The sequence below is a fragment of the Scomber scombrus genome, chromosome 13 (genome assembly GCF_963691925.1).
Source record: "Scomber scombrus chromosome 13, fScoSco1.1, whole genome shotgun sequence".
NCBI classification, from domain to species: domain Eukaryota; kingdom Metazoa; phylum Chordata; class Actinopteri; order Scombriformes; family Scombridae; genus Scomber; species Scomber scombrus.
This window is the reverse complement of record NC_084982.1, coordinates 10,647,195-10,661,444: the sequence shown is the minus strand read 5'-3', so window position 1 is coordinate 10,661,444 and position 14,250 is coordinate 10,647,195. Positions and strand designations below refer to the sequence as shown.

Sequence of the window (14,250 nt, the reverse complement as noted above, 5' to 3'; positions counted from 1 at the left end):
TTCTGATCTAGAAATAGTGTAATGTCATAACTTTGTGTTTTTAAATGTTTCAGAATCCTCAAACTTTCTGATTATTTCAAATGATTTTCAATGTGGTTTCAGGCTTCTGGACACCACTGTATGTTTGTGACACATTTATTGTATATGACCCACTGCCTCACACAGATCCCAAAGTGCCCATGTCTTGGGCATGGCTAAACAATAAAATTAATAATTATATTCAATTGTCACCATGAGAACATCAGGTTTGATGATTACCCTACGTACGCACATTTGAAGCACCACACACAGCTGATGTGCAAAGCTCAGCAAGTTTCAGATGCGTTGCTGTATGCAGCAGTAAATTATTACCATGTCCTACTTTCTTTTTTCAGTGTTTCATTGCAGCGATGCAGCTGGTCAATCAGGGCACATAACAGGGTTGTTTTTTTAATTTAAGGGAAATCAATGATGGATAAAAGGTTTGGCTTGTGTTAGGTGATGCATTTCTCCTGAAAATTTCTGCACTGAGGGTGTGGTTTATATACGAGGTTCCAGCACAGGTCAGCCATGTTTTGGGAAACAGGGTTAACCACCTTTCCTTAGTGTATCAGGGGTGTAAGTGAATGAGTGTGTGTTTTAAAGAGAGAGATAAGGTGTTTAAAAACCTACAAAATTTCCACAGAAAGTAATTAGTTTCAGATTAGATATTGCTGATTAAATTATTTTGATTTTTCCAACTGAGATCACAACTTCAGTCATTCAAACAGACTCAGTAATCAGCTAAATCAATCCATGACATGTTGAGCCCTCTGCTAAAAAGTGTACAAGCAATATTGCACACGCGCACACACACACAAATAAAAAACTGCGTTCAGCCAGAAATCTGACCTATTTTCACTTTCCACTCAAAACAATCTGGCTGGCTAGTTAGACAAAGATTTAGTTGAACTTTATTACCTATTCATTCAGACAGGAAGTCTTCATCCTTCCTCCATGAGTGGTTAGAAAGTGGAGTGCAGTAATCACAGCAGTACACACTCCTCCACAGACCCCATGTTTGTTTACAATTGTGGTCAAGGAAATGATCTGATTAGGTTTAAGTATCCTATATTGTTTCCATGAGGGCTGAAATTGGTCCCCTCCAGTGTGTAAAAGCACATGCTGGGTCAGGAGTTGCAATTTGCATTCTTGCGTGAAGCATGTTTTTTAGCCTTGCTGCTGGTTAGTCAAGACTTCTTAATGAAGAATGGTGGGATCTGGAGGCTACTGCATGAACCCTCATATGTATTAGCCCCTCCCAACGAAGTTTTTGCATTGAGGAGAAAAGATGCAGCTGGCACCATTTGTATCGGAGCAACACATGATTCTTGGCCTGAGGAAAGTGTAGACAGAGAAGCTGCCGCAAAGACTGTAACACAAGGGGAATTCCAAATTGGGGAGAAAAAGGGGGAAAATTAGAGCTTCTACTACAACTGGTGGCAGTACAGATGCTGGTGTAGCGCCTGGCAACAAACAAAGTACTGACTGTCTTGAAGGGCACAAGTTAGCAGGCTGTCCGGTGGCTGAAGGCCATATATGTGTTGGGAACTAGCAATGCTGAATTACAATAATACTCTTATTGAATTCTGTCTAAGAGGCCTCAGTTCAGTCTCACTCCATCCATTTCAGTCTCAGTCGGAGCTATTTCTTCCCATATTCCTTGTTCAATTTAAAGTGAGAGGATGTCCTAATTTTCACAGCTAAAAATATCCCAGTGTCAGATATGCTTAGACCAGCAGAGAAACGAGTAGAAGAGTAAAAAAAATAATTGAGACACAGAGGTAGACAATAAGTAAAGTAAAAGCAAACATTAAGAGCCCTGTTGGGGCACTGAGGCTAAAGTTGCCAGTGGATAATCAAATATGTCACAGGGTATACAAAGTAACGCAGGGGTCAAAATTCTCTATGACAGCAATGAGTGTCTGTGACCCATCACCACAGAGACCCACTCCCAGCAGCAGGACCTCCAGCTTGGTTGAGCATTCCAGCTGAACACAAATAGCACGTATGTCGGTGGGAAGCAAGTGAGAAATCGAGTCCCACCCAGTGATAACAACGAAGTATTCAGCAACAAACTCTGCATTATCAGTGCCTAGACATTCTTTACAGGATTTCTAAAAGAAAGCCAAAAAGAGTCTTAAAAGCTTGTCTGCAGGTAACAGATACCTGCTCACCTGTCAGAAAAAACAGACAGACTGGCAGTGACTGAGAGATGGCAATGATAGACCTTGCATTTTTTTTTTCTTGCTTCCTGTGGGAATACCTTGTACTCATTGATCACTGGCCTTTGAAGAGATCAAGCAGGCCACAGGCCAGACACAAAAAACTCCTGCTTGTTCCCAACCTGTCCCTCCTTCCTTTCCACTAATTTGTCTGGGGCCTCTATTTTTCCCGAAAGCCATTGTCATTTGGAATGTGGAAACACAATTTGAGCTGTTCAGCCCCTTAACTCACCTCCACTGCACCCCATATTCACTCGATGCTAGATAAGTAATCCTCTTAAAGAGAACTTGATATAGCAGAGGTCACATACACGATGGGGGGGGGCCAAAAAAAATTACAAATAAAAATGGGGTTGCTGAAAGTATGTAAAAAGGAGTGGGATAATCTAGGTGAATGAAAAGGCTAATGACAGGTGGTCCTTTTTTATGAGCTTTGTAAAAGAATTGGTTTCTAGTATCTTTACGCTCTTGTGGAAAGAACCAGAACACAGACAACATATACAAGTTAAAATTCTGAATTTACTTAGGCCTACAGTATGCATTTTGTGATCATTAGTTCCCTCATTATATCCCTAGAGTAAACTTTCTTTATCTAGCACTTTTAAAAAGAGGTGCAATGTGCTTTAAAGCTTCAATAAAAGAGGGAAAAAGGGACAACAGGAATGCATTTGAACATACTGAGTGCAAGAACACATTAGAAAACAAAGTAGCACAGAGATTTGTAAGCTAAAGAAGGAAATTCCTGTTTGATCAAGGTAAGAGTAAAGATACATTGCGTGTAAAGTAAAAAGAAAAAAATTATAGACAGATTATAATAACTCTGTAATCTTGTCATAAAGATCTTATTGCACAGCTCAGTCCAGAGAGGATATGTGTTGTGAAGTAGTCACCAACTAAACATGTTGAGACATGATTCTCTCCCTGGAGGAATGAGGCTCTCTTGAGGTTTTACTGTGTTTGTGTGGGTCCAGTATTCTTATCATGAAGAAAGAGCCTCACAAATTAGTTAGTTCATTATAATGAATTTGCAGTGTGCGTGTGCGTGTTTATGTGTGTAAGCTACTCACCTCCTGTGCGGCCGAGACCAACTTGCACAGCCGGGTGCAGGCTGCCCTCATTGTTGAGAAGGTGAGGCAGGTGGTGGTAGATATTTGGCACCTGGAGAGGTTTCCTATTTGCAAGCTCCTTCAGCAGTTTCTGTGTCTCATCTAAATACAAGCACAGAGGAGCAAGTCAAGTTAAAAGTTTTATTGAAATTATACTGACTTTAAAAAAACACAACCTGTCAACTTCAAAGTGGTTTTGTAGAACAGTGACGCTATGATAGCATTATTTAATGAAACTAATGAACTATAAACTGTCTTACGCACAGTAGTAAATAAACATTATTTACTATGAAATTAGTATTTATTGGCTGGAGTGAACGAGTTCATTCACACTGTTTGTTTGTTTTAAATGCAGGGTTCTTGATGCCACTGCGGCCAAAAATAAGTAATAATTGAGTTTTCATTTTCCATTTGGGTGCACATGATATATGAATCACTATTGAAAAGTGTCTGAAAATGTGTTATAACAATATAACTCTACTGACAGGTAATTTTCAGTGTAATAATGAAACTAAACAGGACATGGAACAGAGGTTAACAAGTCAATTTCCATCTATACTAATTCCCCTCTAAAAACTGTACCACTGTGTTTTTTCACACAAATAAATTCAAGTACCTGGATAGAAATTCTTAAAATAACATTTGCTGATACTGAATAATCAAGAATATGTGAATGTTTTTCATCTGCTAGACACACAATGTTTCCAACACCACTATAAAGTCCAATTTCAGTGCATGTAACAATAATCAAAAGACATTTTTGAGTGCAGGGGGATTTTAAAATAAAAAACTGTAATTATCTGCTGTGCTAAGCAGTGAAATGATCCTCTGATTGGTGTGTTTCAGCCAACTGGATTCTATAACGCTGATAATGGTTTTGAGGGCTGCCTTTGAAAGATTTAACATAAGAAGCCCCCACTGTGAGACTGAGTTTAAAAATGTTGTTTCTTTTCATTAGAAACAAGCTATCTCTTAAAAGTACTTTATATAGATTTATAAGATCTAGTGCTCTAAAAGTAAGCACAAACAAAAAAGCTTTTTACAAATTTCACAGACAAAACAACATCTGTTGAGCTTTAAATGCTGAAAAGCATTCATGTTTACTTGACAGTGTTTACGCTCAGATGGGGTCAATCAGTCTCAAGTTTGTTTGTTTGTGTCAGTTACCTGAGAAATTTGTGAGTGCATCTTTGCTGCTGTTAGTCTCGGCAATGGCCCGTCTGAACTGCTCCAGAATGTTGTTGAGCTCAGACGAGCGCTGCAGCGTCCTGTGCTCTGCCACACGAAGGCGCTCTTTCAAGGCATGGAACTCCCGCTGATATGCTACCAGCTTCTCTACAAGATAATAACAGAACAGAAAGCAAATAAGGATGTGTTAGAAGGTGGCAGCATTCTCTCTATACATTTCCGCTACATTCCAAAAAAGAAGAAGAATGAAGGCCATTGTTTTCTCTAGGGAAAGGTACAAAGGCAAAACATATTGACAGGCTTGGGACAACCAGTGGGCAGATCCAACATTAACAAAAAGCTAATAATGGTAAGAATGGAAAAGAGTGAGTTTATCATTGGGATTAGGATTGCAGAAGTTTGGCTCTAACATAATCTGATCTCAGTTTTACATTTCATATCAATGAAAGCAGGCCGAGCTGAATAAGCCTGAAGACTAACTATTAAAAAAAACCTCAATGATGCACCGGCAGCTTCACTGTACAGCAGAAAGCAACTAAACCTTCAACGGAAATCATACAACAAAGAGCACACTTTCAGCCACAGCGGCACAGAGCCCTTTATTTGTCGTTTTGGAATTAGACCTATGTTAAAGTACTAAGGAGCACTAGTAATGGTAAACATTTGTGCTTAAGATGAACCACTGTTCTCCCAGCCAATGACTGTGACATACTTGATTATCCACTGGCAACTTTAGCCTCAGTGCCCCAACAGGGCTCTTAATGTTTGCTTTTACTTTACTTATTGTCTACCTCTGTGTCTCAATTTTTTTTACTCTTCTACTCGTTTCTCTGCTGGTCTAAGCATATCTGACACTGGGATATTTTTAGCTGTGAAAATTAGGACATCCTCTGACTTTAAATTGAACAAGGATTATGGGAAGAAATAGCTCCGACTGAGACTGAAATGGATGGAGTGAGACTGGACTGAGGCCTCTTAGACAGAATTCAATAAGAGTATTATTGTAATTCAGCATTGCTAGTTCCAAACACATATATGGCCTTCAGCCACCGGACAGCCTGCTAACTTGTGCCCTTCAAGACAGTCAGTACTTTGTTTGTTGCCAGGCGCTACACCAGCATCTGTACTGCCACCAGTTGTAGTAGAAGCTCTAATTTTCCCCCATTTTCTCCCCAATTTGGAATTCCCCTTGTGTTACAGTCTTTGCGGCAGCTTCTCTGTCTACACTTTCCTCAGGCCAATATTGACTGAACACAACCACTGTTACAGAGCACTCACTGTCAAAGTAACAGGAATACACATATGTGTGGGCTTTAATGCAAAGACTCTTTGCTGTTTGAAGAAAAGTGAATTGAGTCTAGATCACAACCAGACCAGTTTCCCCGACCAGGATTTCCCAGATTGAAAAAATAATATTGGCAATAATGGCATGTTTTAACTGAAACTGACTTCTTCAGTTTGGAAGCAGTTTGCCGTACGTGTCCTTGGTCAGCACTTATCCGGAAGCAGAAATGTTGTGGTGGGCGCAGGAAACTAGTTTCTGTTCGGTTTCTATGAAAAGTTGTGGTTTGCTTGTGTGCTAAGATCATTAGTGTAGTTAGTAAGTATTAATAATTCTTACTGCTAACACTAATTAACTTGAAGTTGTTGTTTTCAGTTCTCTGTATCTTTTCTAGTTTACTATACATTACATTCTATTTAAATAAGTGGTTTAAAGACATGAAAATATGGCATGTTGCGACTTGTTTTTTCTAACAAAGATCTGGTTAGTGTTAGCAGCACAGCTCTGCTTTAGTTCCAAAACTTTTTAAGGTCACAGGGAGAATACAAAGAACATCCAGGTGTTAGGTAGGTTTGTAAGGTCTCTGATCTTCCTCTGCTGGTAGATTTATTGTGCTCTTCTGAAAAGCTCTTCAATAAAACAATGAAAACCCCTTTAGACTCCCTTTATCTTCCCCTCTCCAGCAGCCTCTCTGACTGAGCTATTGTCCGTCTGCTCTGCCGCAGCTTCTCTGTTTGGACAGAACCATGTTGTTCTTACTGAATGTTGATCTCTAAGAAACACAGACAGATGCTGTCATTTGGCCCGGACCTCATGAAAAGGGGGCAGCTTCAAACTAAAACAGACTTTCATCTTCACTGCAGTATCTTTGATTGAAGGACACAAGTCTGTTGAGATGAAACCACACCTGTACTCCCACTGCGCAAAGAAGCAACACATACCGCTTCACAGGAACTGATACGAGTAGATAAGCTTTCTATTTATAATGTTTTTACCGTGTGTAGATGTATTTGGAGATAAGACTGTGGGCTTTATGTGTTTAGTAATATCCTGTGCTTTCACAAGTCTCTTGACAGTATGCTTAAACGTCACTCCAGATGTACTTTCCCTACTGTTCAACTAAATTTGACAGAGCTCAGATTTGAAAAAACAAACAAACAAACAAAAAAACATTGAACCATTTTTTTTTTTTACAAATCAAGTGGTGCCACTGTCAATAGTAATGGTAATAAAGTGAATTGGAAAGGCCTTTTAAAGCTGCTGGATGTCTGAATGAGTACACAAAACACATTAAACAATTAGACCTACCTGAGGTCCAGAGTAAGTCTACACAGTCTCATTATTATTCTCTGCTCTCTATCATCAGGAAGAGTGGGAGGAAAGGCTGAAGCGGCTTTGCTCTGTATCTGAGCACGCAGCCTCTTTTCTTTCCTGCATTCAACCACTTTTCTTAACACTGTCTCATCCTCCCTGTGTTACACCATCTTTCACATTTCCTCATTTTTTGTGTCCTACGTCGCTCCTTCCTTTCTCTTTCCCTGTTTCCACAGACCCAGTGTCACCAGTCTTGTGATATTCTGCCTTGATGTGTCATCCTTGATTCCTCTGCTGAATTTATTTTATTTATTGATGAGATATGTGGTAGGAAAGGGGAGTCGGATGTATAATGGACACTCAAGAACGATGTTTAAAAACCATTTCCTGGCATCATCGCACTCATTTACAAACAAGGACATGCACACCTCTGGACAAATAGAGATGTGTTATCCATAAAATCTTTCACTCTGCAAATCTAAAGTTAATTCTTATTGAGAATTCAATAATACTTACAGAATATCAACTCACTTTTATTAAAGTTCTGCTCACTAAATGGATGATAAGAATTAAAATATAAGAAAAAAATGAGCTGATCTGCATCGATTAAATAAAAATAATGTTGAATTAAAATAAATAGATGTCTCTTTCCTTTTTAACAATTATGTTACAAATTGATGGCAAAACTGACAATGCTGTACTGTGCGATCAGATTTTGGGCTGGATTTTTCATTGAGGCGCAACAACCAGCGGTCCGAACAATAACCTTGAAACTGGCTTTGCTTGCTGTTTGATATATTGTGGTGACACAGTGCACGGTGCACAGGTGGGAGGAGAGGTGCCAACAGGTGGGTTCATTCAAATGAAGCAGCACAAAGCGAAATCTTGTATTTTAGTTTATACTGGGTCACAGACATTGCGCTGAAAATAGACATTTCAGAACCACGTCTGTGTAAATCTGCTGCTGCTTTGGTGATTTATCAAAAAGAGCTAAGCAAATACTTGCAATGACAGCTAAATAAAGTTATTTCAATTAAACATTCTCCAACCAAACCTCGCACAGAAAACAATACGTCATTAAATGGCAGCATGACTGAGATGCTGATAGATCCACAACCTCTGGGAAGTCCTGTGCAAGAGTGCATGTTTAATTGCTAAACTATGTTGCCATGTATGAGGTGAGATACATTAAAAATAACATCGTCACATAAATGGCTTCACAAAAAAAAATTCTATCTTCTTTATTTCTATCTTTATTATAGTAACTGCCGAAAAACTTTGTGGCAGCAGCTTTCAGGTGACATTTGTTTGTTTTCATCATGCTTAAATGTGACTGGCTCAGAGAGTATTTAATGATCACCACCACACCCGCTAATCTGTATTCACATTCATCCAGCCCTTCCACACTTTGCACTGCCGCACATACATGAACCTGAACAACATTTATCATAGCCCTTGTGTGATTAAATAAGGCCCTATATCTGTTTTAAATTAATGTCTAAATCTGCAGATCTCTCTCAAGACATTAGAGGAAGCTTGTATTTAGTAATGGCATACTGTAAGACTTAACCCGCTATCTTTTGTTTGCTCATCATAGGTGATTTCTATGTTCCTGTAAACATTTCAATACGTCCATTGAACATTTTCCACAGAAAGAGGAACATGATTTGTCGAATACCTACGAGAGATGCTGCAGCTCACGTTATTGCAGATAACAGTCTACGGCATTAATGATGAAAGTTATATAGTGAAGCCGGTATATTTCAGCAGCCGGCCAATGGCGAGTGACCTAATTATTTTAATCGCTAAAACATATTTTTACATACATTTGGCGAGTGGCGGGTGCTAATTTTTAAAACACTACATGTGAAAATATAAATGAGTTGACTTCAGTTTGTGTCACAATATAAGCCATTCAAAAAGCAGAAGTGTTGCATTTCAATTATGAAAAGTTGGGGCTCGTTCTTTTAGCAGCAAATGAAAGTCAACTTGAAAAGCTGAGCAGCAAATATAGAAGAAGACAACCACTGGTCGATCTATGTTATTAATCAATAATATTAATTGTATTGAACATGACTGCACTCATTATGTCACTGTGCTTACTCATTTTTGTTATAGCCCCTAAAAGAACTGAAGACAGGATGTGAGAGAGGGCTGTGACAGTTGGCGTGAGCTGGCTTGACCATACTGATCTTAAAACTACATTCCTCTTAACTTCATGACTCAAGAGTGGACGAGGATGATCTCACTGCTGAGAAATACTTCTCAGGAACCGAACTGTGGACTCCCCTGAATGTTAAGAGGTTTACCTCATCAAAGGCCCTCAGTGATCTCGTCCTTGACCTCTTTCTCTCCTGCTGATGCATGCTGCTGACGGCTGGTTCAGGAGTGCTGATTGGGGAATTGTGCGGCTTTCGAATGAGTGACAGATTTGCAATTCACACACAGTCATTTGCAGATGAGCGGTTTTACTACTGCAACACTTTTTTAAAACTTTGAAATACACGACCGCCCTGTTGGACAATCACTCACAAATAATGCCTGAGCCAAAAATCTATATGTGGCCGAAGAGAGCTTTCAAACATTTAGTCTCTCGATGAAAACAGATACAGAAAGAAAAGTTTTGGCCTATATTTTTATAAAATACACTGGACATCAGAAGCACCATTTGTCATTCCTGGATGTTACAGGAAACGGACTCTGTTAAATTCTTTTTATGAATTATGATTCATTTTCCACAAAGTACAAGCCTGGCTTAATGTTACAAGAACAGATGATTTCAACACCAGCTGTTAAGTTGAAATTACATTTAAAAGGGTCAGTTATTCCAAATATTAAAATAAATAAATTGCACTCTCACCCTGCAGATACAGTGGATTATCTACTGAGCCTTTTAAATGTGCCTCTTTGAGATTTGTGCTGCCATCCAAATACAATGGGAAGTTCTGTTTGTGTAATCACTGAAAAATGATGTCTGAAACACTCTATAACAATGAGTCCCTCCAAAAATAAAGTTCCAGTTATTCAGGATCGTACAGTCAACATTTTTCACTGGAACTACTTTCTGCAGAGGCAGACTTCCCCTTAAAAAGTGTCTGATTATGATTATTATGAACTGCTTATTCTGAGTAGGGGTGCTACTCAACATTATTTTCATTACTAACACATATGGTGATTATTTTCTCAATTAATTAATAAACTATGTCTATAAAAACTTAGAAAAGTGAGAAATGCTCACTAAGTTTAGTCAATTCTCGAGGTGACAATTTCAAATGTTTTTTGTTGGGTTTTTTTCATCGTAACCTATGAGGAGCACACGTGCAACTCTGTTCATCCCTGTCACATTGTGGCAGGAGCATATATCTAAAAACCTGTTTGTGAACTAGATATCTTTAATCTGGAAGATGGTGCCTTGCCTTGGTCAAAAACTGGATATCAGAGGAGCTTTATTCATGGTATAGTGACTCAACTACTTTGGACTAATTGGACGGAGAGGGTGAATTAGATTATCAAATCATCTGAGGTTTCACAGTGTTAGTTCAGACTTTTATGAAATACACCTTAAAGCTGTATAAGAATGACAACTTTATATCATAACTTAAACTGTTTTAGTTTCCCAAAATTTAGCAAGAATTGGATAAAAGTGCCTGAAGCAAAGAATCCATCCAACATCTGAGAATTGAAAAATAGTATGAGCTGTAGCTGTTAATCAAAGAAGCTGCATTTGTGAGGCTTTTATAAAGTAGTGATTAGATTAATCCATTTATAGATATTTCAGTTTATTTGATGCTATTTTCTTTGTATAGAGCCCATTTTTATTTTCTATTTACAAAAACACAAGTAAAGTTTAGTGTTCAACCAGAATGACCTGCGTTAAATTACATTAACTCAAGTTCTTAGTCATCCTCCTTAAGTTGCACTCTACTTAAAACACAGAATCAGGCATTTTGCCAGAAGTCCCATTTGTCAGAATACTTTTTATCCTAATTTTGATCTCAGCAGGCTATCTCTGTATACTGACAGAAAACCAATTTACCTCAAAAGCACTTCCACTTTTACTCCCATTATACTGTAACATCAGCAGCCTTAACAGACCGTTAACAGTCCTTTATCTTGTGTGGTTAGCTGAAAATGTACCGCGTCATTTAGCCTTTTCTTTTCTTCCAGACATGCGGCTACAGATTCCACCTGCTACACATATGAATTAGATGCACATCCATGCAAAACATGTGTTCATTCATTATGCATGTATGAAGACCCTCCAGTGGTGCACCTGCTGGCCACGTGGCCCCACACTGCAGCTGCTACATGCAACACAAAGCATTTAAACAGACCATTATCACTTAAACAGACCAGATGGTGCCAAACATGAACTTGAGATTATTAGGAGGAAAAACAAGAATGGTTAGAAGATGTTGGTTTTGCCACCATAAAACTCCTGCAGCACTCGTCTTCACACAGGAAAAAAGGCACACTCACTGATAATCAGTACTGCACATGCATAGAGTAGTAGTATTGATTTTTTGGTGGTATTTTCCTGAAGGAAAGTGCAAGCAAATCCATGGGTAGGCAAGTGATACTCCCTGGGTAGTTCCTTGTATTTTGCAAGAGGCAGAAAAAGCACACCTTTATCTTATTCTGCCCATTTTCTTGCAACAAAAAACAAAAACATGTAACTTCAGAAATAAGTGAAAGGGTTCTGGGGTCACAAAGTCAAGTAATAACAGGAAAGCATGACTAATATTTGCCCTGTTGGCAACTTTCCAATCCAGATTCTTAATTTTGCATCCTCACCATGAGTTCATTGTTTCTCCTGACCTCCCACTCTTCTTCCGCTACTGAGCTGTAAGTCATGATGAGACCCTGCAGCTTGCTGTGTCTCTTGTGGCGGGGCAAGCTGACAGCACAGAGCTGAGAGCGAAACCCTACTCCGCTTACTTCCACTCCTCTGGCTCCACTTGGCCATCATTTATTTTGGAAATTTCCCTTTCAGGGATGTCACCAATCCATACTTTAATGAGTGCTCTGAGTCTACTACAAAAGCTATTTTAAGGGCCGTAACGATTAGCTGATTCACAGGAAATAACCAGAAGCTCTTTTTGAATAAAGACAAATTCAGTTTTCAAGAAGGTTCGAGTGTCTCAAATGTGAGGATTTGGTGGTTTTTCTTGTCATATAATGATGATACATGGTGAATTTAAGTTTTACACTCTTGGTCAGCAAAAAACATCCAATTTGAAAATGTCGCCTTGGGCACTTGATTAAAATCTTTCATTTTAAAGACAAAACAAATAAGCCCATAGTCAAATATGACAAAATATGACTATTTTCTTTCATAATTTACCTAAAATTAACTGAAAGTCATTTTGATACTTGAAATGGAAAGTTTTAGCACTGCTGTTTGGTCTCAATGCTTAATTTTCCCCCTGTTTTTCTTTTTAAATGTGTACTTGTATAACAATACAATGACGACATGCGAAAGAAATAACACCCACACATACATCCTCGTTTATACAGTGAGCTCCTGCCACAGATTCATCAATAAGCACAGTCTTTCCTCCCAGACATGGAAGAAAAATTGTGTGCCGTCGGGGAATTCTGCCCAGAAGTAGAGAGGGAACACGGACGGATTGGATGAATGAATGAACAGCAGTGTGGGATACAGGATGTGAGCAGGAGCACGAGGAGGGAATCAAACTCATTTAAAAAGGCACAAAATATTCCCCTTATTCGCCCTCTGAGACCAGGGACTGCAGACGAGAACTTGCTCTGAGCTAACTCTGGTACACTGATGTTTAAAACTGTATATGGTATAAAAAAAAAGAGAAAAAGAAAAGAAAAACTTAAGATTCCCACAGGCAGTCAAGTAAATCAGCACGGTGTCAAACAGTGAGCTGCTGCCTGATATTTATAAGTGATATTATAAAAGTATGGTTTCAGGCACATCCAGTACCCCACACAGAGCCGTCACCGTCAGGATAATAACAACCAATCCCCTCTGTCCCCGTCGTGGTGGAGAAGGCGCACTCTGTTCTCCCAGCCCACCCTGAACAGCTCTCCACTCTCCCCTCATTCCTCTCCTCCATCTGCCTTCCTGCTCCTCCTGCATATGTCATGTTCTCTGTACAGGGGTGTGTTACACAACCGGCCCGTCATACGTCTCTATCACAGCCTCGCAGACTGTTGGTTAGTTTGTTTGTTTACGATGCACAGAGCTGGCTGTAAAACCCCAGCTGAGATGCGTACTCTGATTGTGCTGTATACGTGTCCAAAGAACACTCCTAAAACCTGAATTATGTCACTAAATATGTTGTTTACATGAAATGAATTTGCGTGCATAGGGTTAGGGTTAGTTAATAACGTAATCACTGATGATTGTAAGTGACAAACAGATGCAGGTTCCTGTTTATGATGGGTGAGGACTCTCTGGGAGGAAGGGAAGTATATATGCGCGTGACTAAGCATGATACAAATCACAACCCACCTCAGGCTCTTCTTATCCTATCCCTCTTTTTTTAAAGATGTTAGCCTTTCTGTTTTTCTCTTCCTCCTGCCGGGCCACTTAGGATTTGTCTGGCAGACTTCGCTCCCTCACGCTGGAGACAATCTAAATATATAAGCTCAACATACGACCAGACAGTACAAATGAGGAAGAATGTCTCCCGTTCTCGCTAATAAACTGTGTATCTGGTTTAGCACTGTCCAACCCTTTACTGCAATCACTTGTGCTATTTTTGGCCCATTGTGTTTGGACCGATGTGATGATAGAAGAAAACCATGCCCTGAAACGCCGAGGAAGGGGAAAAGAAGGCGAAGAGGAAGTCACATTTGCAAAAAGAAGAGCTTTTTTGTGCCTCGTTGCTCTTATTAAATCTATTAAAACCTGAAAAACCTCAGAGCTGTTGTAAACCGAGGCTGGAAATGAGAGAAAGTCATGATGTTACTCACAATAGCAACAATATGAAAATACAATGACAATTATGTCAGAAGTAAAACTATGTGCAACGTGTTAACACACAGATATTTCACCTTTAACAAATATTAAACCTCCTGCGATTTGAAAACTGCGATATCGATATAATTTCCATTAATTGTTGAGCCCTATTATCGAGACACA

At 39.2% G+C, this 14,250-nt stretch overlaps 1 protein-coding gene across 1 annotated transcript in view; it reads right to left on the bottom strand.

Moving 5' to 3' along the window:
* mgat4a (alpha-1,3-mannosyl-glycoprotein 4-beta-N-acetylglucosaminyltransferase A) overlaps positions 1-14,250 on the bottom strand; it is a 33,838-nt gene that overhangs the window by 14,041 nt on the left and 5,547 nt on the right. The window contains exons 2-3 of the mRNA XM_062431835.1: positions 4,517-4,684; positions 3,311-3,451 (exon numbers count right to left, since the gene is read on the bottom strand). Coding sequence (XP_062287819.1) covers positions 3,311-3,451; positions 4,517-4,684 — 309 coding nt within the window. The remainder of the gene's footprint in view (positions 1-3,310; positions 3,452-4,516; positions 4,685-14,250) is intronic.